The following is a 21,693-nucleotide window of genomic DNA, read 5'->3' as shown; positions in this document are numbered from 1 at the left end:
ACATGTGCCTCCTAGAGCGTAAAAAAATGGTGTTGAATTATAAGACTCTGCCTCTATTTATAGGGCCTGGAAAACTCTAAAAAATAGCCCCGAAGTGTGGAACGTGAATCGGGTCTCATCCTTTTACAAAAAGATTGAAAAGAGTGTGCCTTATCGTCACTCGAAGGTCGTTGGGCTAAAGCCCAAAAGAGGCCAATTCAACCCTTTTAAAGTGCTGAATGGGCTCTTGGACACTGAACGCTCTTTCATGTTCGGGTGCATTTTGGACTCTTCTTCCAGGCTTTTTTGACTGGTCCTTGCACCTAGACGTATTTTCATCCTCCATCTATGATTTTCTTATTCTCTTTTTCTAGATAATTCAGGCTTTTTCAGGAATAATAATCTTGTAGATAAATACCCTAAAATAAATCTTGATAAAGTTCAGATTATCCACAATTTTGTTGTTATCCAATCATCCCTTTTATTCCTATGCATGCATTCCTATTTTAAACACTAATTATCAACCAATCACGAAATTATTTAATTAATCATGTGTGGTCAACCCTACCTAGACACAATGCATGTTGACCGTGCAAACTTGATCATGTGCCATGTGGTGAAACCCTTTTAATCATGTGTGGTCAACCCTTTTATTCCTTTTTTGCTTCATCTTCATCAACTTTTCTTCCTCCATTAACACTATTCATCTTCTTCTTCCCCTTGATTTTTCTTCTTCATCTCATAATTTCTTCTCACAAAAAAACACTTTCCTAAGCTTTTTAACCTTCCCTCATCCATCTCTATCAATATTTCTTTAGATCCTTGTGTTTTGAGCATTTTCATCACACTCCCATTTTTGGTGAAACCCATTTTCTTTGCATCAAAATGGCTTCCTCCTCCAGGGGATCATCTTTTCTTTCTTTTCATGGTAAGAAATATGATCCAACATTTGAGTGGAATGATGATGATGGACTTCTTTAAGACCCTAGGACCCATGCTCCATATTGTCGTGTAGATACCAAGGTGAGTTTTTCTTTGGTTTCTTTGCTTGGAAAATTATTGTTTCATGTTCCATTGAAAGTTTCAAGGTGAGATATTGTCATTTTTTTGTTGTAATTTTGGGACATTGTATGATTGGTTATGTTGGAGAATGTTGGCTTTGGAACATTCTTGAAGTGTTGTTTTTTCTTTGATCATGGTGCAATTTGGACAATGTTGGTGACTTATGGAATTTTGACAATGTAGGTTAATTGTAGTGTTGTTGGATGAATTTTGGCTTGGATTTTGGGAGGCATTGGCATTGTGAAAAATTTTTGTTGTAGGCTTAGATGAATATATTCATGATGTATGTGGGAAAAGTTTGTTGGCATGTGTAAATTTTGTTTTATGGTCATGGCAAAATTTTGTGAGTAAATTTATGGGTATGAAAAATTTATGGAAAATTTTTGTTAGGTATGTGATGTTGATTCTTGGAAAGTTTGTCTGGTTATAATTTTAGCTATGTGAGAATTCATTTGTGCTGGGGCATTAACTTGTGGGAATTCTTTGTCTTGGACATGTGGAATTTTTTCTCTTTGCATGGCTATGGAAAGATTTGGTAGTTGTATATGGATATGTGAAAAATTTTGATTGTGTTGAAATTTTGGTAGGGTATTGATTTGATTTGATTTTTTTGTTGTGGTAGGGATTGGTTGTGAGATTATACATATATATATATATATATATTTTTTTTTTTGGATACGTGGGTTTGGTCATGGAAATTGATGAGTTGAACTTTTGTGTTGCAAAGCCTCAAGAGTCAAGGCAGTCTCCAAATATTGAAAAGTGCATGGGCAACATTGTCTCCTAGCATTAAAAACATCATTGATGAAGCAGGCTTTGGCACTTTCTTCAAAGCTTTTTTAAATCAGGAGACTCATGAATACAAAGATCTTCAGTTACTTCTTGCCTTGGCAAAGTGCTTTTGGGACACTGCCTGCACCTTCCATTTTCCAGGCATTGGGGAGGTAATGTTGACACCTTATGACTTCTCTGTTATCACCGGTTTGAGGTTGGGTGGTGAAAGAATTCTTGTCAATGATTCCTTTACTTTGGCTAAACTCAAGAAACTTCTAGCTATATTGCCTTCTAGTATGGAGCGTAACAATATCCTTTTGTCTTGGCTATGTGAAAATATTTCCCTTTGTGAGAATGCAGCAAAAGGTGCTCGTATGTTCATGCTTCTTTTTATTGGGACTTTTTTGTGTTCGGATTTAGGCAGTATTGTGAATTTTTGCTACTTAGGGAGCTTGAGAAAAATTGAAGAAATCTGGAATTATGACTAGGGTGGCATGGCCTATACTACTCTGATGCATTTCATGATCCAACTCTTTAGGCGGGCCCTTTCAAGCTTGGGTGGGGCTCCATTTTTATGGCAAGTGAGGTTTGGGATTTACTTTGGCCATGTGTAGGTTTTGGAAAATTATTTTGGCTATGTATGGGTTTTGGAAAATTATTTCGGCTATGTGGTAATGGTGTTGTGAATTTTTTAGGTTTGGATGTATGAGTACTTTGGAGTTGGTCTCGAAATCCGAGAAGAAGTTGCTGGCGTTTTTCCTAGATTTCCTTGGTGATTGCCCAAACATTGTTTGTCTACACCTTCCAAGCGTTCTTTGGAAATGTGGCACTTGATGATTGATAATTTGACTGCTAATGATGTGAGTTCTTCCTCCTCTTTCTTTTGGAATCTTTGGCGCTTGGCTATGGTTCAATCTTTTCTCATTCTAAGTTCCTCTGTGACTCTTTAGATGGATTTAGACCCTTGGGTTAGATGTGAAGGGTATATAGAGTATGAGCGGGCTCTAGAACTGAATGGCTGCTAAGTGTTGTTTGAGTGTGGGCATGGAAGGTATTGGTATCTTGGTNCCCAAAACCAAAGGTATCTGATAGTACTCTTGAAAGGCGTCTAGGAAGCTTATTTGAGGATGACCCACAGTGGCATCCACCAACTAGTCTATTCAAGGCATGGGAAAAGGGTCTTTGGGGCAAGCTTTATTCAGATATGTGAAGTCCATACAGACCTACAACTTCTCATTCTTCTTCTTCACTACCATTGTATTGGCCAATTATTCAAGGTAGAACACTTTTTTAATAGCCCTAGCCTACTTAAGCTTATTCACCTTTTCCTTAACAGCATCAGAGTGCTCTTTAGACGAGCACGATGTAGTTGCTTCCTAGGAAGGACAGCTAGGTTGACATTCAAATGATGACAAATGAAGTCTGGATCCACCACAGGAGCTTCATAGGCATTCCATAGGAACACATCAATATTCCTCCTTAGAAATGCTAATAGCTCTTTCTTCTCCCGAGGAGGCAACTAAGCTTCAACCTAAAAAAACTTCTCCGGATCACCATCTATAGTAATTTTCTCCAACCTTTCACACTTTTCCTCTTCCGGCATTGCATCAGTAGATAGGATCGGAATCCTTGATTGCTATGAGCCCCCTCCTCAGCAGAGGCCGATGACTTAGTTTCAAGCTGATACATAATTGCAGCCACGAGGCATTACCTAGCCATGGATTGACTCCCCATAAGCTCTTCAATCTGGTCCCTCGATGGATACTTTACCTTTAGGTGCAAAGTTGAAGAAACAGCCCCTAAGGCATGGAGCCAGGGCCTTGCCACAATGGTAGTGTAGGGGGAATAAGCATCAATCACAATGAAGTCTACCTCTACCACCTTCAAACCTACTTGCATGAATAATTTAATCTGACCTTTAGGGATGACAACGTTCCCATCAAAACTTACCAAAGGTGAACCATAGGTTGTTAAATCCTTAAGTTTTAAGTTTAACCCTCTGTACAAGTCAGGGTACATAATCTCTACACAACTGTCTTAGTCTACCATCATCCTCCTCACATCATACTTTCCTATTTTGAGGGTGACCACCAAATATCATCGTGTGGCTGGATGGTTCTAATCTTGTCATCGTCCGAAAAACTCAATGTCAGTCGGATCTCCACTCTAGCCCTCTTCAGCTCAGAATCAGAGTCCTCAGCAGGCTTAATTGTGCCCAAAGGTAGCCTTGAAGAAGTATTCCCCTGAGCCCCTAACTTGCTTGGCCTTCTTACCCATTGGGTCGATACAAAAACTATTGTAACCTTCCATCTTTGACCACTTACTCCAGATGATTCCACAGAGTTCTGTAGTCCTTGGTGGTATGCCTTCGTTCTTGATGGTACTAGCAATGAAGACTTTGGTTGCACCCCATGAGGTCTTCTCCTATTTTGTTTGGCCATTTAGAAGTAGGACTCATTATTGATCTTCTTCAGGATTTGATGTACTGGCTCTCGGAACACCGTGATTACCACCTAAGGAGTCGTAGACCCAGATTGCCTAGGAAAATCCCTTAAGGCCTGCTATTGTTGTATCTGTCTGACTTGAAATCCCTCCTATCTTGAGGGATAACCTTAACCTTTCCCTTTCCTTGCTGCTGATCTTCCTTGACCCGTTTGTATTCGTCGATACGAAACCATAAGCCGATGCACACTCCTTACCAGCTTCTTGGTTAAGGATTTTCTCAAATCATGCTCGGTAGGCAGGCCGACCTTGAAGGTCCTTATAGCTACGTTTTCAAAATCCTCATCGATCTCATTAAACATCTTCCAGTATCTGTCTGAGTACGTTTCAAGGTCTCTTCTTCTCGCATGGACATGGATAGCAGGGAATCTAGGGCTGAGGAACCTTACTACACGTAATAAAACGAGATTCAAATGCCCAGGTTAACTCCTTAAAGGAATCAATGGAACCTACACCTAGGCCGTCAAACCACTTCATCGCCATAGGCCCCAAGTTAGACGGAAATACCTTACACATCAAGGACTTATTCTTGGAGTGCACAGTCATTCTCTGGTTGAAATGACTCACATGTTCCACATGATTTGTTCAACCATTATACATGGTGAACTTAGGCTGAGTGAACCGTCGAGGAAGTCTACCTCCCTCAATTCTGCGCATGAAAGGTGATCTAAAAATTTGGTTGAGTGCTCTGCTCATCGTATCATTTCCTAAGCCTTTGGAAGATGAGCTCCTTTTTTAGCGCTTATGGTGGTAGTCTTTATCATACGAGAAAGATTCACTATGGGGAGTCCTCGATTTGGGCTTGTAACTGCCATCTCCTTCCTTACTAGAAGAAGAAATAGACCTTGAGGGAGTTTTCTTTGTCGTTCACGGCGTAACTTCCTTCGCAGATGATCAATCTTCAATGCATGTTTCTTGCATTCTCCTCATGAAGACGTGGCTCCCACCCCGAGACTGGCTACTAGTATAGGTAATGTGCACACTTCCCTCCTGGTCCCTTCTTTGTTGAAGATCACTTCCGTGATCTTGATGTTGAGATCCCATAGATTCTGCTTGGTTTGGATTTGAACCTACTATCATTGAACATTAGACTCATTATAACACTAGTAATCCCCATAGACGGTGCAAATTATAAGGACGCAATTTGGGTCTCTAGCCAAAGGATGAATGACCTTATGCCCAAAAATTCCAATACAATGAATTTGTAGAGATGGGTTGAAAAACTAGGCTTTAATGAATCAAACAACAAGTAAAGTGGATTCAGATAACAAGAAAATGAAGATAAACTGGTTTAATCTAAAGAAAATCGTCCTCGGCACAGTTCGAGGAGATCAGTTCTTATATATTTTTCTCAAGTTTGATTACAAGTTCAATTCTTGATTGCTACAATGTTTTTCTCTTAATTTCTCGATCCCCCTCTCTTAGGATACCCCTTCTTTTTATACTATCTTCCCCTTTTATCTCTACCCTCCACATGTAGGTAGATTGTTGTGTTGATATTGTCCCATCAGCACCTTCCTGAAGTCTTTGAGTAGTAGGTGTGAGGCTGAAAATCACTGTTCAGATATTACTTTCTCATTAATGCGGTCAGAAGGTTGGCTATAAAGCATTCAATGGGTGGTAGTAGCTTTCTTCTTAGATATTTTTAGGACTTCCCTCTATCCTAAGTTTCTGTGATGCTTATCTGTATTAACAAATTTCCTAGAATGTTCTCCTAGATAGTAGACCACTCCTTTGAACCTTGGGTTTGGTTAGCTGAGGAGGCATTTATCCTCGGACCACCCTTATGGGTCCCTATGGCCAAAACTAACTTCTTCACTTACTAACATGGACTCCCCTGATAATGTTCACCCCTCCTCGGATGATTTCACGTTCTCGGATTGGGCCCCAGGCCCAATGTATATACATAGATATGAGCTCTTGGGCCTAACACCCCTACAGTAATAATTTATTGAAAATTTTAAAAAATAATTAATAATAACCTAATTTTCACAAAGCATAAAATATTAATCCATTAGTTGGGTTGAGTTAGGTTGATTGACTGTTGCACACCTTTACATAAAGGTTACACATATTCATGCGCATCACTAATTGAGCCTCTATAGCCTATCAAAACTAGGAGTAATTCTTAGGTACTCCTAGAATATAAGAATAGTGCACCATCTTCTCACATTCATGGTGGGGTCCATCATGAATGTGAGAGAAGAGAGCACCATTTTTCTGTGCTCCAGGAGTACCTAAGAATTTTCCCAAAACTAGTGGTAAATTAGATAGGGTTATATTGGGTGCAAAGCTCACCTATCATGCATTCTTCAATGTCGGTGGCTTAGTACAACAAAAAAAAAAAAAAAAAAAAATTAAAAAACATGTGGAATTCAATTCATTATCTATTTCTAGTAAGGAATAAAAAAAACCTTAGACATGAAGAAAATAGAAAAAAAATTTGGCAAATTACATATACTTTATACTTTATAGTTTATACTCTTCCCATTACTTGTCAAAGTCTCTAAGATGGGATTGATAAAAGGAATAGCTGACATGATAGAAATTTTCACAAAAGTCTAGTTGAAATTGAGCTCTATGGGTCCCCATTTGGCCATTCCCCACTTCAAATATTTATTAAAAGTAAAATGCCAACAAGAAACGTAAATGGCAAACATCTATCTTAAATAAATAAATAAATAAAAACTAAGGACTAGAGGCCCTCATATTTATATATATATATATATAGAGAGAGAGAGAGAGAGAGTTTTAACTCATGACGTTTGCTCTTAATGATAAGAGGTTTGACCAATTGAACTAAATGAAACCCACCCAACAATAAAACATAAAGGTCATGGATCAATTGATTTTTATGTAAGTGGGGATCGAATTCCATATTTTTGTACAACAAAACTATTGATTTTAGATGAATAGAAACTTTGTGATGTGTGATAGATAATTGAAAACATTACCATTGGTAAGATTTAGAGAGGTTTGACTGTTTGAGTACTAAGAAACAATTAACGGGCAAGATTATCTATTTGGTCCATTCATAGTAGCTGATATACTTGGTTGGTACCTTTATAAAGTGAGGCTTAAACTAAACCTCATTAAAGTAAGGCTTAAACTAACTTAGCTCATACATTCCTCCACCCCCACTATATCAATTATGGATGATATTGACCTCTCTCAATCAAATCTTCTTCATTAAAAAAGGTAATTTTAGCTTACCCAAAAATATATATTTGTGTATTTGGATTAACCTTTTTTTTTTGCTCATAGCATATTTCATTATCTTTTTTTTTTTTTTTTTTTTTTTTGAGAAAGATTTCATTATCTTATTTGATAAGATTGGATAAAAGTACATTTGTACCTAGAAAGATAAAGCTTTAGAAAACTGTATATAAACAAATAAACTAAATAAACCAGAAGAAAATAAAGTTAATCAATCGCACTTAATTATTAATCTTTATTTTTTTGGTACATCATTATACGGTAAATAAACCCAAATGGTAGCTTGATGTAATAACTAATACCAAACATCTCTGGGGAGAGAGGTGCAATTGTAAATAACCTTAACAGAAGTTTCCCTGACTTCCCCAAGTAAAACTGTACAGAGAATTCATTACAATATAAGTTAATTTAAAATTCTCAGGTTTTGTTACCTAATCTCCTTTATGTACATAGGTTCAAACCCATTGTCATTCTTTCCTTTTGTTCTTTAACATTTTCTTCTGAGTACATAGGTGAAAAGGCATAATCATTCCTTTCTTCTGGGACCAACATACTAAAATGCTTGATGGGGCAAGATCATTTAAGCTTCAATGTCCTAAATCTTTGTTTCATCATATACATGATGGTGGACAATGAGTTATAATCATATTTGGAATTATATATGGAACCCATATATTGATGCTCATTAGTATCATCTAAGTCTTATTGGGTTGCACTCTTCTGCACCAATGAACTCTTCATGGAAAGCTCTCTGGAAGAATGCTGTTCGACTGCTTTTCATGCATTTCAAGCAGCTAAGGTCACCATTAAGAAGCTGTAGAACCTGCTACATTTTCAAGTGCAAACAGTGAAAATTGTTACTATAGAGTTCTTTAATGTTAAACTAATTACTATTGATTATGGGGAAAAAAAAACTAATTACGATCACAGATTAGTTTATACCTAGTAGAAAAGAGAGGAAGTTGAGTAAAAACTACATGTTTTGGTTATAAAATTGAAGTCCTGCCAGACTATCAGAAATGAAATACCTTGTTGCACTTCTGAATTAGACAATGATGAAGCAACAACTGGCATAAAAAATTAAATTCTTTCTCCTAGACCCTACATTATCTTTGGATATTTAATTATATACAAGTTCAATAAATACATGGTCAATCCTAACTAATTTGTTGAGGATACATAGTTGATCCCAAAATTTTGGGACTAAGTTTTTGTTGTTATTGCAACAAGTTCAGTCTTTTAGCACTGGGGGAAAATCTCCAAAGCTTAACCATTGCGTCAGGCTCAACTTTTATCTGAAAGTCTCTTCTTAATTGTATTATCACTATACTCAAATATTATTAGCTGTGCAAGAACAGAACATGCCTGACTCATAGAAGGCCGTCGAATTGATGACTGTTGTATGCATAAAGAGGAAACCAAGAGCACAAGATTCAACTGTCGAGAGTTGTAGTCATCAGATAGAGAAGGATCAACAAGCTCCCTAATGTGATTCTTCTTCAGCAAGGGTTTTGCCTGATACATTTAACAAAAAGAAATTATCAGTAGCCATCCGTATGAGATGTACACTTAACATACAAGTCTAAACCTGCATATGGGAATATAATTAAGAGATATACCCACAAAACAACGCTTTGCTGTGAGTAATCTAGTGCTCGGCGTCCTGTGACTAGTTCCAATAACAGCACACCAAAAGCAAAGACATCAGTTTTTTCATCTACTATCCCATGCAGTAAGAACTCAGGAGCAAGATACCTGCACTCCAACAATTAATGGCTTCAGTCTATAAACAATTCTTTGATTGATAGTCAGGAAAAAAAAAAAAAAGTTAAGCTGGTTAACAACCCAAATGTGCCTTCAAATTTTGAAACAGTATGATGAGTCCACTCCTTTGGTAGCCATTTTGCAAGTCCAAAATCGCATATCTGTTACAAAATAGGCATACTAATTGAAGTCCACACTACTGAAAAATTACATATAAAGTGCATTGGGAAGTAATCTAAAAACAACTTGACCTAAACTTCATGATTGAAGCATGAACTTCTTCACAAATGACCAAGCATAGGTTGCTTATATTTGTATATCTTAAGTGACTAAAATGGTACCTGAGGCTCATACTCCTCTGTAAGCAAAATGTTTGCAGCTTTAATGTCTCTGTGGATGATTCTTTTTTGACAACCCTCATGAAGATATACTAAACCTTTAGCTGTCCCTAATGCAATCTTATACCTAATACCCCATCCCAGCTTTTCCTTTGAACCTATATATAGGCATTTTCCAACAATGAAAAGAATTAATAAAACAGGATACATTGAATTATAGTCTCTAAATTTTGAGATATAGTAACGCCAAAATGGAAACTGACCATAAAGCAGAGAAGCTAAGCTCCCGTGTGGAGATAGTTCAAGAACAAGGTGCATTCCTCCTTCAGTCCCATAGCCAATTAACTTGGCAGTATTTGGATGGTTCACATGGACCATTATACCAAGCTCAGATAAGAAGTCCCCTATAATCTCGTCAGCTGTTCCCTTTGTTTGACGTTTGATTGCTACAAGTTGTCCATCTCGTAAACACCCCTTGTAAACTTCAGCATAACCACCCTTTCCAATCAGGTTTTCTACACCAAAGCAAAGCCAAAAATTCTATCATGGCATGTCATAATTAAATTATAAGTAACAGATTACTAAATTTGAAATTAAATACTGAAGCATTCTACAAACCATGACTGAAATAGTTGGTTGCAGTTTGTAGCTCATACAAGGTAAAATTCTTCCATGGTAATCTAGTATAGTTCAAATCAGTATCTGCACAAAAGCTTGGAAACATAGCTTTGGCCTCCCTCATACTACTACTAATTCTTCTTGAGAGCTTCATGACACTGAGAGGATGCATTGTGGCCAGTGATTTTTTGGATCTACTTCTTAATAATTGGACAAATCCATGCCAACGAGAAGTGGGCTTTGAGTGTTGTTGCACTTCATAGTCTACATTGTGTTCTTTTGAAGAACATGTTTCAGATTCTGAGCTCTTAAAATAGTCCTCAAGAACTCCAACAGGAGAAGAATAATCTACCTTCTTTTTCATATTCAAAGAACAGAAACCTACCAAGAAAGGAAAATATTGCAGCATGTTAATGCTAGGAATGGTAATTGAGAATGAACAGTTTGAAATAGATGAGTGAGTGAAAAGATGGAAACTTTTACCTTATGTTGAATCAAAGGCAGCATAAATAGCATTTGATTTTCGTACGTTGTTTCAGTCAATTACCCAAATGTTTTTGTTCTCTCTGCAAATATGATTCCCAGATAATGATTAGAAGCCAAAACATGAACAGAAAAAGTAATTACAAGTAAATCTTTATTAATGAGAGGAAAATTTAGATACATATAGATGAACAAAAGTGAACAACATCTGAAACAAACACTAACGTAGATACAAAGGAATTGAACTGATGGGACAATGCAGAAAAGAATGGTATCTTAGAAACAAAGTAGAATTACAAGACAAGTTGGATGAGAAAACTAGACATTGAAACAAAAAACAATAGCCAAAAGATTCCAAACCACAAAATTTTGATAAGCTATTGAAATACCATACCCGAAAAAAGAACATTTCAAACTTACAAATCAATGAAACAGGAAGAAGAACCATAGCCCAATATGAAAAAAAACACATGGAAGAATTCCAGAACAGAGAATAAGCAACAAAAAGCAAACTTGATGCCATATAATCACATATGAACACAAATTACAATAAACCCACAAAATGAAAAGTGCATAAAGCCAAAATATAGTACTAAATTTAAAATTACTAGAACAAGAACAAACTTGGATTTGGACATGCCATGAGGAGAAACTGAAGGCTGTCATATATTTTCCAGGCAAACACACAGATGAATAGAGAAAAGACAGATAAAAGAAGAAGAAGAGGAAGATGTGGGCTTTGATTTCAGGGTGTCCTCTAAGCTCTTCAACAAACACTGCCTTTTCTATGTTTCCCGGGCTACTGTTCACAATTAATATTTTTTTGGGGCAAGTTACTGTTAACAATATATACATATATTTTTGAAAATAAAAAATACAAAAAATTATAAATACAAGAAAACAGGTACTAGAGTATGTTATATTGTATTCTACTATTCTTGAAGACAAGGTCCTAAAAATTCTTATTGATCTTATCAGGTAACTTCAATGGTCAGAGAGTCAGAGACGGCTCTATTTGGCTACTTGGTTTGCTCTGGGAAATGTCACGTGGTGTTATATAGATCATGTGAATTAGACACTTGGCTTTATGGATCAAACTGTGTCCTACACAAAGGATCATGCATAAATAATATGTGGAGGATGTACCAGTTAAAGTCAGAGAGAGTTACATTTTTGAATTGTTCACTTCATTGATTCCAATAGCTATAGGAAAAAGTTGAATAGACAATTAAGTTGGACATGAATCCATACTAGTTAGGAGGAATGTATTAAGTATTAAATGGATGAGTATAATTTTTTTTTAAAGCTGTCATTAAAGCTTGAAAGGTAAAATTTGATAATAATAGATTTTAAGGCTATTCTCAAAATCGTTTTCATTTTAATGACTTGTGGGGAACTCTCTTTTATGTAAAAGAGAATATGTTTAGCTTGTAACTTTCTCTTGCTCAATTAAAAAAGAAATGAAATTAGTATGAGGGTATGAATTAATTCAACTCAATTAAGTTCTAATTCCAATTAATCTTAAGATAAGACTCTATAGAGCTTCATCAACTAATTGAAACTAATTGAAATCAAATTCACTGAATCCATAAAAGATTTCTTCACATTAGTTGACTAATTTTACATTAATTATCGACTTACTAAAAAGTAAAAATTTCTCTTTTTTTAAAATCGTTTTCCTCCTTCTTCTTTTTTTTGGCTCAAGACTAACTGTGTAGAAAATTAAAATAAACATCAACACAAGTATAATTTTTAAAATTATGAATAAATGGTAATTAAAATTGAATTGACCTAATGTTTGTTTCTTTGGTCTTTATGCCTTGGATTAAGTAAAAATTGAGACAATATATGGGGTTTAATATTTCGATTTTTTTTTTTCAAAAAATTCGCAAATGATTATGAATGAATACGTAAATTAGCTCGATGAGTCACATCTACTCAAACTATCATCATTACTATTATAATGTGAAATCAAAACTTTATACCGATGCACGATTCCCCTTGGGTACGTTACGTTGCAGATATGATATATTACTAGATTTTTTTTTAACCTTTTCCACAGACATTCGACAAGCCAATGGCTATTATTTATTTGGACTTTTAATCGATTTTTGCTGATTTGGACTTTTAATCGATTGCGTTGTACTAACAATTCCTTAACAATTTAACATTCTTCATTGCAATTATAAATACTTGCTTCATAATCATTCAAACGTAACTCACACATTCACTAAGTATAAAAACCAAAACCCCCTTGCAAGAAATTGAGATTATGCATATGATTAAGGTTAATCAAAATATTGTGCCGACTATAGTGTACCATTGTACCAATTGAAAGATTAATATATTGTACCAATTGAAAGATTTATTATATTAAGTATTCTAGTTAGCTCAACTGGTAAAATCTCGTCAAAAGCCTTGTAGCTAAATTGATGCCTCTCCATGCTTAGCTTAATTGGTAGAGCATATTGCAATTATCTCTAAAAAAAAAAATAGTAAAGTATCTAACAATTGAATAAGAAATTTGAGATTTAAACTCTGTTTACGTTAAAAACCGATTTGTGTCTTAATTTGATGATAAAAAATACAATCATGTGGACGTCATATGTTAAAACCCTATTAAAAAAAAACTTTATTATACACTTCATTGCTTTTGTCCAACCTGTAGTTTTTATACACTTTATTGTTTGCTTTTTTCACAAGCTTGCTGATAATTTATTCACAAAAATAAATAAATAAATAATCTTGTAGATAATTTGGGACTTGGGAGTATGGGATTTCGAGGAATCAATTAAAAGTGTAGTTTTTTTTTTTTTTTTTTTTTTTATGGGAATTAAGAGTGTAGTTAAATTATTAAAAAGACACTTTAAATTTGGCTTTGATTCAGATATAAGCAGTGTCAACATCGATTTGTTTTTGGTTGGTGGCTCCTTTCCATCTTACATTAAAAGCAGATCCATATTTGTTGAGATTGGTGTGTTATGTGTCAACCACCTTCATCTATTTACCTGTTGAAATATATCAAAAATATATTATTATGTTCTCTATTGCTCTTTGTTAGATCATTGGCTGTAGACTTGTAGACCCATGTAAGCCCAGGCCCATTATCTTTTATTTCTGCAACACTTTACTTGAGTGTATCTGAGACTAGGAATTGGTTTCCCTTCTATGGTTTTACACAGTTATTTAACACTAGATTTAGACAGTAGATGGTACGTTAATGTTGTTGTTGTTGTTGTTGTTTTTGTTTTTGTTTTTTTTTTTACACATAATTGAGTAAATTGATAGTTTGGGAACATAAAAAAAACAAATTGAAAATTTAGGATGAAAAAATATAATTCAATCACCCTTTTTTTTTATTTTTTTTATTGAGAAATACTATGTTCACAACATTTTCATAACACTTTCACAATAAATCTTAAGTGCCAGATTATTATTGATTGTTACGGGTAGACAAAAAAATAATTTAAATTATGAATTCAAATTAGAACTACTAACAACTTACCACATATGATTTGTTACGAAAGTATTATGAAAATGTTATAAACATAGAACTTCTCTTTTTTATTTGAATACTTTCTTTGAATAGGACTCCAATGTCCATTGCCATTGGGAGTTGATTCTTAATTTAATTCCTCAATGCTCCTCTCATACTTGTAATGATATTTGACAAAAAGACCTTTATGAGTTTAATAAAATAACTAACATAGTGGTTGTCATGAAGTGGAATTTCAAGATAATTCACCACCAAACGAGAAAGATTGAGAGAAAAGACCTTCTAACTTCTATGTTCTGAGGTCAATATGAAAGCTTCATGAACCAAAATCTCGGTTTCCATGAGTGAAAGTTTAGACCAAAAATATTGCATTGACTTATAATCTTAAAGCTTTGAAAAAATGATATCAAGAAGACTCCAGAGTGAAAATGAGGGCTATAATATGGTACTAAAGATTTCTTTATTTTTTATTTTTTAATACGATCGATAGTCAAGAGATAAGGGATTTGAATTTTAGATGTCTTAGAAACACTTAAAAATGCCTACAAGTTGAGTTACAAGACTCTTACCAATATAACATTGATGATTAAGGACATTAATGGTGACCATTACATATTGAGCTTAATATTTCAGGAGTAAAATCAAGACTTAAAAGGAGGCTGCAAATTAAAATAGAAATCATATTTATAATGACATTTTACGTGATAAATCTACATACTATATATAAATCATATTTCTTTTAATGGATTTTGTTTTATTCTTTGACGCAATTTTGCTCTACAATTGGGTTGATGAGTTTATGTATTCTTCACAAATCCACTTTTAATTGATCTGTTTTAGTGTTTTGCTATTGCGTTTCTTTAATTCTCCATCACATATCCCCTCTCTCCCTCTTACGACTTTGGCTAAGTGAAATTTGTTAATGGTTAAAATATCTATTTGCTAAGTCGTTCAGTTTTCCAATTTAAATGTCTAATCAATTCTGTTAATCCTACTTCTTCCATGACTTATTCGTAATATAAATCAATCAACTTATTACCAATTATAGAGCTTGGTGACAGTTTAACTAACAAGTGGCAATTGCAGTCAATATATAACTTCCTCTTTTTCCACAAAATCTTGTGAACATTAAAAAAAAAGAAGAAAAAAAAACCTAGAATATTTGCACAAACACTAACTCTCACTTACTGCTTCAACTGAGACCCAGTAGAAGACTATAATTTTCATGTTTGGTGGTCTGACTGTGTTCAAAACTTCAAACACAATCATCATTTGATAGAATTTTATATATATGGATGGTATGTTAGGTCAAAGTGTGCATTGATTTTTGATGCCTGCTAAGATCACCTATTGGCTAGGTAAAGGGTCTGCACCTAACAGGTTGTGATAGAAAAACATATTGATTTGAGCCATATAATCATTGGATTTGGGATATTCTACCAAACACAAAAGATACTTGTAATCAATATTACAAACTATATTACGCTAAAGTTGATGGAAAATCAAATAGACAATGTGTATGCTTGAGGGCCAAGACATGCAAATATGGCTCTCAATTAGCACAGACACACCATGCCTGTTTTAGCATAGTTTATTTTTTCAATTATTTTTTTAAAAATTATATCTAGAAAAAAGAAAAAGGTTTTAAAATATTGTATTTTGAAAAAAAGTGTGGAAGGTACATGAATTTTATTTTTTTTCAATGAAAGAAAAAAAATTAAAGCATTAATATTAAGTGATCGAGAACAAAGTTAAAAATATCTTGCCACCCAGTTTTAGAGGGAAAAAAAAAAATCAAGGCTGAAGTGAAGACTACCAAATACATACATTTTCTTAAGGTCCATTTGACTAGCCAGTGAGCCACTCTATTTGCACTTCTAGTCTTAAGGTCCATTTGACTAGCCTACATAGAGGTGACATGATCTAGAATCAGTTTTCTATGATAACTTTCTTTAGTTGTTTATCCTTAACCAGTTAAAGAGCCCAAAAGTTTCAGCAATATATATAAGATTTGAATTTTGAGGCCAAAAGATGGCTTCGGCCTATGCTGCTTCAACCTTCAGGTTGCATTTTGGAATTTGTGTAGCCCACCCTACCTGATTCTGTCACTCCAATCACCAAGCACAGCTGTGATACCTGCCTTATTGACTCCAATGCTGCATCACAGTTTGACTTCAAAAATTTCTCAGGTGGCTTGGCCCAATCTCATACTAGGCATTGCTATGATTACATTCGAATCAAAATTCCTTAGGTGGATTACATAAAAAAAAAATGGATACATCTATATCTATATAATATTTAAAAGTTAAAGTGTAAGATTTATTGTCGCTACATTCCTATTGAACCACATTAGTATAGTATTTTAGTTCACTTTGTCTATTTTGGTCTACTAGGTTTATTTGGTCCACGTCAGTCTATTCGGCCCACTTCGGTCCAATTGGGTCCACCTTGGTCCATTTCAGTCCACTTTAGTACTTCTATTTGATCCACTTTAGTCCATTTCGGTCCAATCCCTATGCATTTCACAGGTTAGAGATTAAGGGGGTGTTTGGATTTTTGATTTCCATAACTCAATTCTCAGTTTTTATAACTCATAACTTAAAACTAGTGGGACTCATAGCAAAAAGGTTGTTTGGCAAACAATAATTCTGTTTCCATCACTCAATTATCTGATTTTTGAATTATGAGTTATGGAAACTGAAAACACATTTTGACTGTTTTCAGTTTCCATAACTCATAACTCAATGGCAATATTGTAATTAAACATATATAGGGGACCTACAAACAGTGCTTAGCCACACCTTTTGACCACTTTTGACTTTTTTTTTTTCCTTTCTTCTCCTGTTTTTTTTTTTTTTTTTTTTCACTGGGTTCGATGAGAAATGGGAAGTGAGTGATGGTGCCAAACAAACATGGTATTTTAGAGTGATGAGTGATGAGTGACGGAAATTGAGTAATGAAAAAAAAATAATCCAAACACCCCCTAATTACATATATTGCCATCAAGATTTAACCACAATTTTGAAAATTTATTATATTCATCGCATCACATGATTTCTTGGGCCTAGTCTTAGTATTCTTAGGGCCATTCTTATGATAGAGGAACGTGTGATGACTGATGATCACTACTAAATCTCTTTATCATTTCGAGAGTTTGGCAAATTACAATGGATAGTGATTTGAAGTTTAGATTAATAAAAAAAAAAATATTGAACGATGAATTATAGAGTTTTTTTTTCCCCTCTAACAGCTCCAAATTTCAACTTTAGCCTTAAAGATGTTTACAATCCTTGACAATTTGTGCTAAGAGAGCTTTAAGGATCTTAAAACACTTTTCTGGTTGTGCTAATGGACCACTAGAGGCACCCTATATGTGTTAAAAAGAGTGTTAAGGCTCTTAAAGCACTTTTTTGGCAGTGCCAAACTGCTAATGCTCTACCAGATACAGTATATGTTGCAAATGTTTTACTACTAAAAGAGATTTAAGGATCTTAAAATGAACCTTTTCTGGCTATGCTAATGCACTACCAGAGGCACCCTATATGTTCTAAAAGAGTTTTAAGGCCCTTGAAGCACTTTGTTTTGACAGTGTTCATTTACTACTATATATATACACGCTATATTTTGAAAGTTTTACTATTTACGTACACAAGGTGTTTATTTGCATCCAAGGCTTCAAAAAATGAATATTACTTTATTTTGGTAATTTATTATTTGCACGTAATAATAATAGACGAACCCAATGGAAACTTCCTTAACATTAATGCATATATAGAAAAGAAGTTATTTTGATACATGATTTTAAAAAAATAGATAACAATCACTTAAATGAAATAGTATATTTTCCTCAAAGAAAAAAAAAAGTATAGAATTAGAAAGAAATGCATAATATATTAGGTTTGTGAAGTAGTTGCTTCCAATGTTTGACAAACCCTTTTTTTTTTTTTTTTTTAATAACCCAATGTTTGACAACCTTCATTCTTGGGCAAAATAAAAAGAAATAACTCCTAAAAATACATTCCTTAATTTGGCAAACAAAATAAAGACGGTAAGGGAGATTTTTAAAAAAAAAAAAAAACATGGATAGGATTTGGGGAATAGGATTAAAAACCTCAATAATAATTTTTCTGGCTAAATGGCTGCGTGAAAAGCCGTAGTTATTTATTGTTTGGCAAAGTTTATTTCCTGTTAATAAAATTCCCTTACACAACAACTTGCGGGCGTATACAATTGACCACTAAAGTAATTGGAATCATTGTTGGCATATTTTATTGAAATACTAATAATTTAATATGTGGAGTCGTGGAAAGGATAGCATGATGGTTATACACTCTATTTCCTTCTCCAATTAATTACTTAGCCAATAGCAATCATTCAGTGAATATTATTATAAATCATAATCAAATAATATAATCTTAAGATTTCATCTAAAAAAATATATAATCTTAAGAGATAAAAATAAAAAAAATAAAAAGTCCGCATGCAATGAGCCTTTCATCAATAAAACCTATCTCTGCTCGTATTTTATAAATAAATTTTCAACTGAATAAAGTATATATGTATAATTTAAACATCTAGTGTTTAAAACGTGAAAATAAAAATGAATTATTAATATTATGTGTTGTCGTGGAGAAAGTAATATGATATACATGGACTCAAGTCATATATGCTAACCCAGGTAGCCAACGTATAGAACTATTATTCCCTGCAGAAAAAAGAAAAAACAAGTTGTAAATAAATAATGTTTGACTTTGAGTGTGTTGATTTGGCTGATGAAAATGATGGATTTATTATAATAAATAACTTTAAAAAAAAAAGTATTTTTGAATGGACAAAGTTTAGCTACAAAATTATTTATAGCGAAAGGTTACAACTTTACTCAATAAAATAAATAATATTATATGTGGGAAGAACGAATCTTTCTCCAATTAGATATTGTTCGCTTTGGGAATGGGTTGAGGAGCCAATGCAACCCTCACGAATTTGTTCAATCCCACATCGGGGAGAGACGCCTCCCACCCTTACCTTATAAGCACTTAGCCTAAGGAAGGGTGTATCATAGTGTGTGTGATTGAACAAATTCGTGAAGGTGGCATCAGCTCCTTGGCCCATTCTTAAAGCGAACAATACTTGATGATCACACACACTATGGTATACCATTCCTTAGGCCAAGTGCTTATAAGATAAGAGTGGGAAGCGTTTCTCCCCGATGTGGGATTGAACAAATTCGTGAGGGTGGTATCGGCCTATTCCCAAAGCGAACAATACTTGATTAGGAAAAGATTCGTTCATTCCGCACTATATATTTTGAAAATCTACCTATTGAATTGCATATTTTTTACACTCTTAATACATATATCAAATGTTGTGTAAATCAATATTATTTACTATATGATCTATAAGTTAATATTTTATGCATAATTTTAAACTATAAAAATTTGCAATTTAAACAATTTATTGGTGACATAGCTATCGATTTTTAATTTTCTAGGAATTTTACAAGTATGGAAGATATAAGAAGAAGATGTAATCTAATTGTAGATTAGTCAAAATTCACCTTGAATAAAAAGATATTGAGTAAGATTATAGTCTAAGATTATAATTAATTTTATAGCTAAATTTTGTTTTTCTTTAATATAAAAAAAATGGAACATTGAAACTGATCCTATAGCTTAAAGGATTGATTACTTAAACTCTAAAGTTTGAGAGGGGCAAAATTGATCCAATAGCAAATTGGGCTAGCCCATGCTCAATGCAAGTTTGCACTACCTTCTCTACCAAATTGGGCTAGCCCACGCTCTATGCAAGTTTGCCCTATCTTCTTGAGCCCCTTTTTATTGTAACAAACTTACAAACTCTCCCTCCTTATTTTATTTTATGCCACACACATCAAATCTCTCTTCCAAGTTTATATCACAAATATTGTGTCATAATGATACATTAAATTTCTCTTACAAGAAAGTGGGTATATGTAATATATCACAGGACACATCAATTCTCTCTCGCAAATTTATGTCACAAATATTGTGTGACTTGGTTGTTTTTTTTTTTTTTTTTTGGAGGGGGATTGTATGACTTGTGTTATAAGAGCATTCTCATCAGCTCTCTCAAATGTGCCAAATGCCAAATATTTGGCACATTTGGCACATTAAACACAAAAACGGACTCTCATTAGCTGTGCTAAATATCTCAAAATTTTGAGACATACTACAGTACGCTTTCAAATATGAGACGTACGGACAAGAATGCCAAACACTGTTTGGCTTATTTAATTCGTTTTTTCTCTCTCCTCCTATCAGATGTCTCTTTCCTATCTCACCCATCTCTCTCTCTCTCTCCATCTGCAACCCATCTCTCTCTCTCTTCGTCTGGCATTCTCATCGCCGTCTGGCCACACCGATCTCACCATCACCGATCTCGCCACGCCGATCTCACCACATCGAGAGACATACCGCCCAGGCTCGCCACTGTTGCTTGCCATGTGTCGTGGGTGAGATTTTCTCGCCATGAATGGTGGGCTTTGCTCACCGTGGGTCTGGGTTTTGCCGTTGTGGGCATGGGTTTGTTGATTCGATGTTTGAGGCTTAGGTTTGAATGGGTTGTGGGTTGTGGGTCTTGGCTATGGTTTTTCTTCTTCTTCTTCTTTCCTTCTTTTTTTTTTTTTTTTTTTTTTTTTTTTTTTTTTAATTGAGAAAAATTTAGATCTACATCTAAGAAATATGCAGGTCAATTTTTTATTAAAAAAAAAATTCAAATCTACATTTAAGAAAGATGCAGATCTGTTTTTTATTAAGAAAATTTCAGATCTACATCTAATAAAGATGTAGATCTATTTTTATTTCCAAAAAAAGAATTGTTCACATGCAGATTATTGACATTCAATAAAGAGATTATAACAATTAAAAAAAAAAAAATCATGCTTTAAACAAAACAATGATGAACCATTCATGTTATGGATAGAAACATTCATCAACATAAAAAGAAGCATAAAAAAGGATAGGTTGATTGAAAACAACCTCTTGCATGAGCACTTCTTGTTCTTGAGAGGATGTTTTAGGGTTCAAAGAAACTTATTCAGTTATTTTTGAAACCTAAAAACCCTAATTTAAGTAGCAAATCTCTAAGAGGATCAGCAAAAATTAGCAATTTTAAAGCCTCAAATCGTGTCCCTCTTAGAGCGTAAAAAAAAAGGGGCTGAATTATGAGACCTAGCCTTTATTAATAGGGGCTGGAAAACTCTAAAAAATAGCCCTGAAGTGTGGAACGCGAATCGGGACTCATCTTTTTATGAAAAGATCGAAAAGGGTGTGCCTTATTGTCACCCAAAGGCCGTTGGGCCAAACCCCAAAAGAGGCCAATTCGGCCCTTTTAAAGTGCCATTCGGCATTCCAAAAGTGCCAAATGGGCTCTTGGACACCGAACACTTTTCCGTGTTCGGGTGTGTTTTGGATTCTTCTTCTA

The 21,693-nt window shown here is 34.3% G+C and overlaps 1 protein-coding gene across 1 annotated transcript; it reads right to left on the bottom strand.

Moving 5' to 3' along the window:
• Window positions 1-7,735: 7,735 nt before the first annotated feature.
• LOC112001497 (receptor-like cytosolic serine/threonine-protein kinase RBK2) lies at window positions 7,736-11,611 on the bottom strand. The gene is made up of 9 exons (XM_024033655.2): window positions 11,361-11,611; window positions 10,737-10,819; window positions 10,254-10,634; window positions 9,899-10,150; window positions 9,639-9,793; window positions 9,379-9,458; window positions 9,153-9,288; window positions 8,899-9,048; window positions 7,736-8,356 (listed from the first exon to the last, which is right to left on the bottom strand). Exons 3-9 carry the CDS (start codon window positions 10,615-10,617, stop codon window positions 8,225-8,227), a joined length of 1,269 nt encoding a protein of 422 aa, XP_023889423.2. The 5' UTR covers window positions 10,618-10,634; window positions 10,737-10,819; window positions 11,361-11,611; the 3' UTR covers window positions 7,736-8,224.
• Between the last annotated feature and the right edge of the window lie 10,082 nt (window positions 11,612-21,693).

The sequence above is a fragment of the Quercus suber genome, unplaced genomic scaffold (assembly GCF_002906115.3).
Source record: "Quercus suber isolate HL8 unplaced genomic scaffold, Cork oak 2.0 scaffold_63, whole genome shotgun sequence".
NCBI lineage: Eukaryota > Viridiplantae > Streptophyta > Magnoliopsida > Fagales > Fagaceae > Quercus > Quercus suber.
Note: the sequence above shows the minus strand (reverse complement) of the source record. Positions and strands in the feature narration are given on the sequence as shown.

Coding starts and splice junctions, on each gene's coding strand:
- LOC112001497 (XM_024033655.2), bottom strand. CDS start 10,617: ATGAAAAAGAAGGTAGATTATTCTTCTCCTGTTGGAGTTCTTGAGGAC. Junction 9,459..9,638: donor CAGAGGAGTATGAGCCTCAG/GTACCATTTTAG, acceptor ATTTTGTAACAG/ATATGCGATTTTGGACTTGC. Junction 9,049..9,152: donor AGCAAAGCGTTGTTTTGTGG/GTATATCTCTTA, acceptor TAAATGTATCAG/GCAAAACCCTTGCTGAAGAA.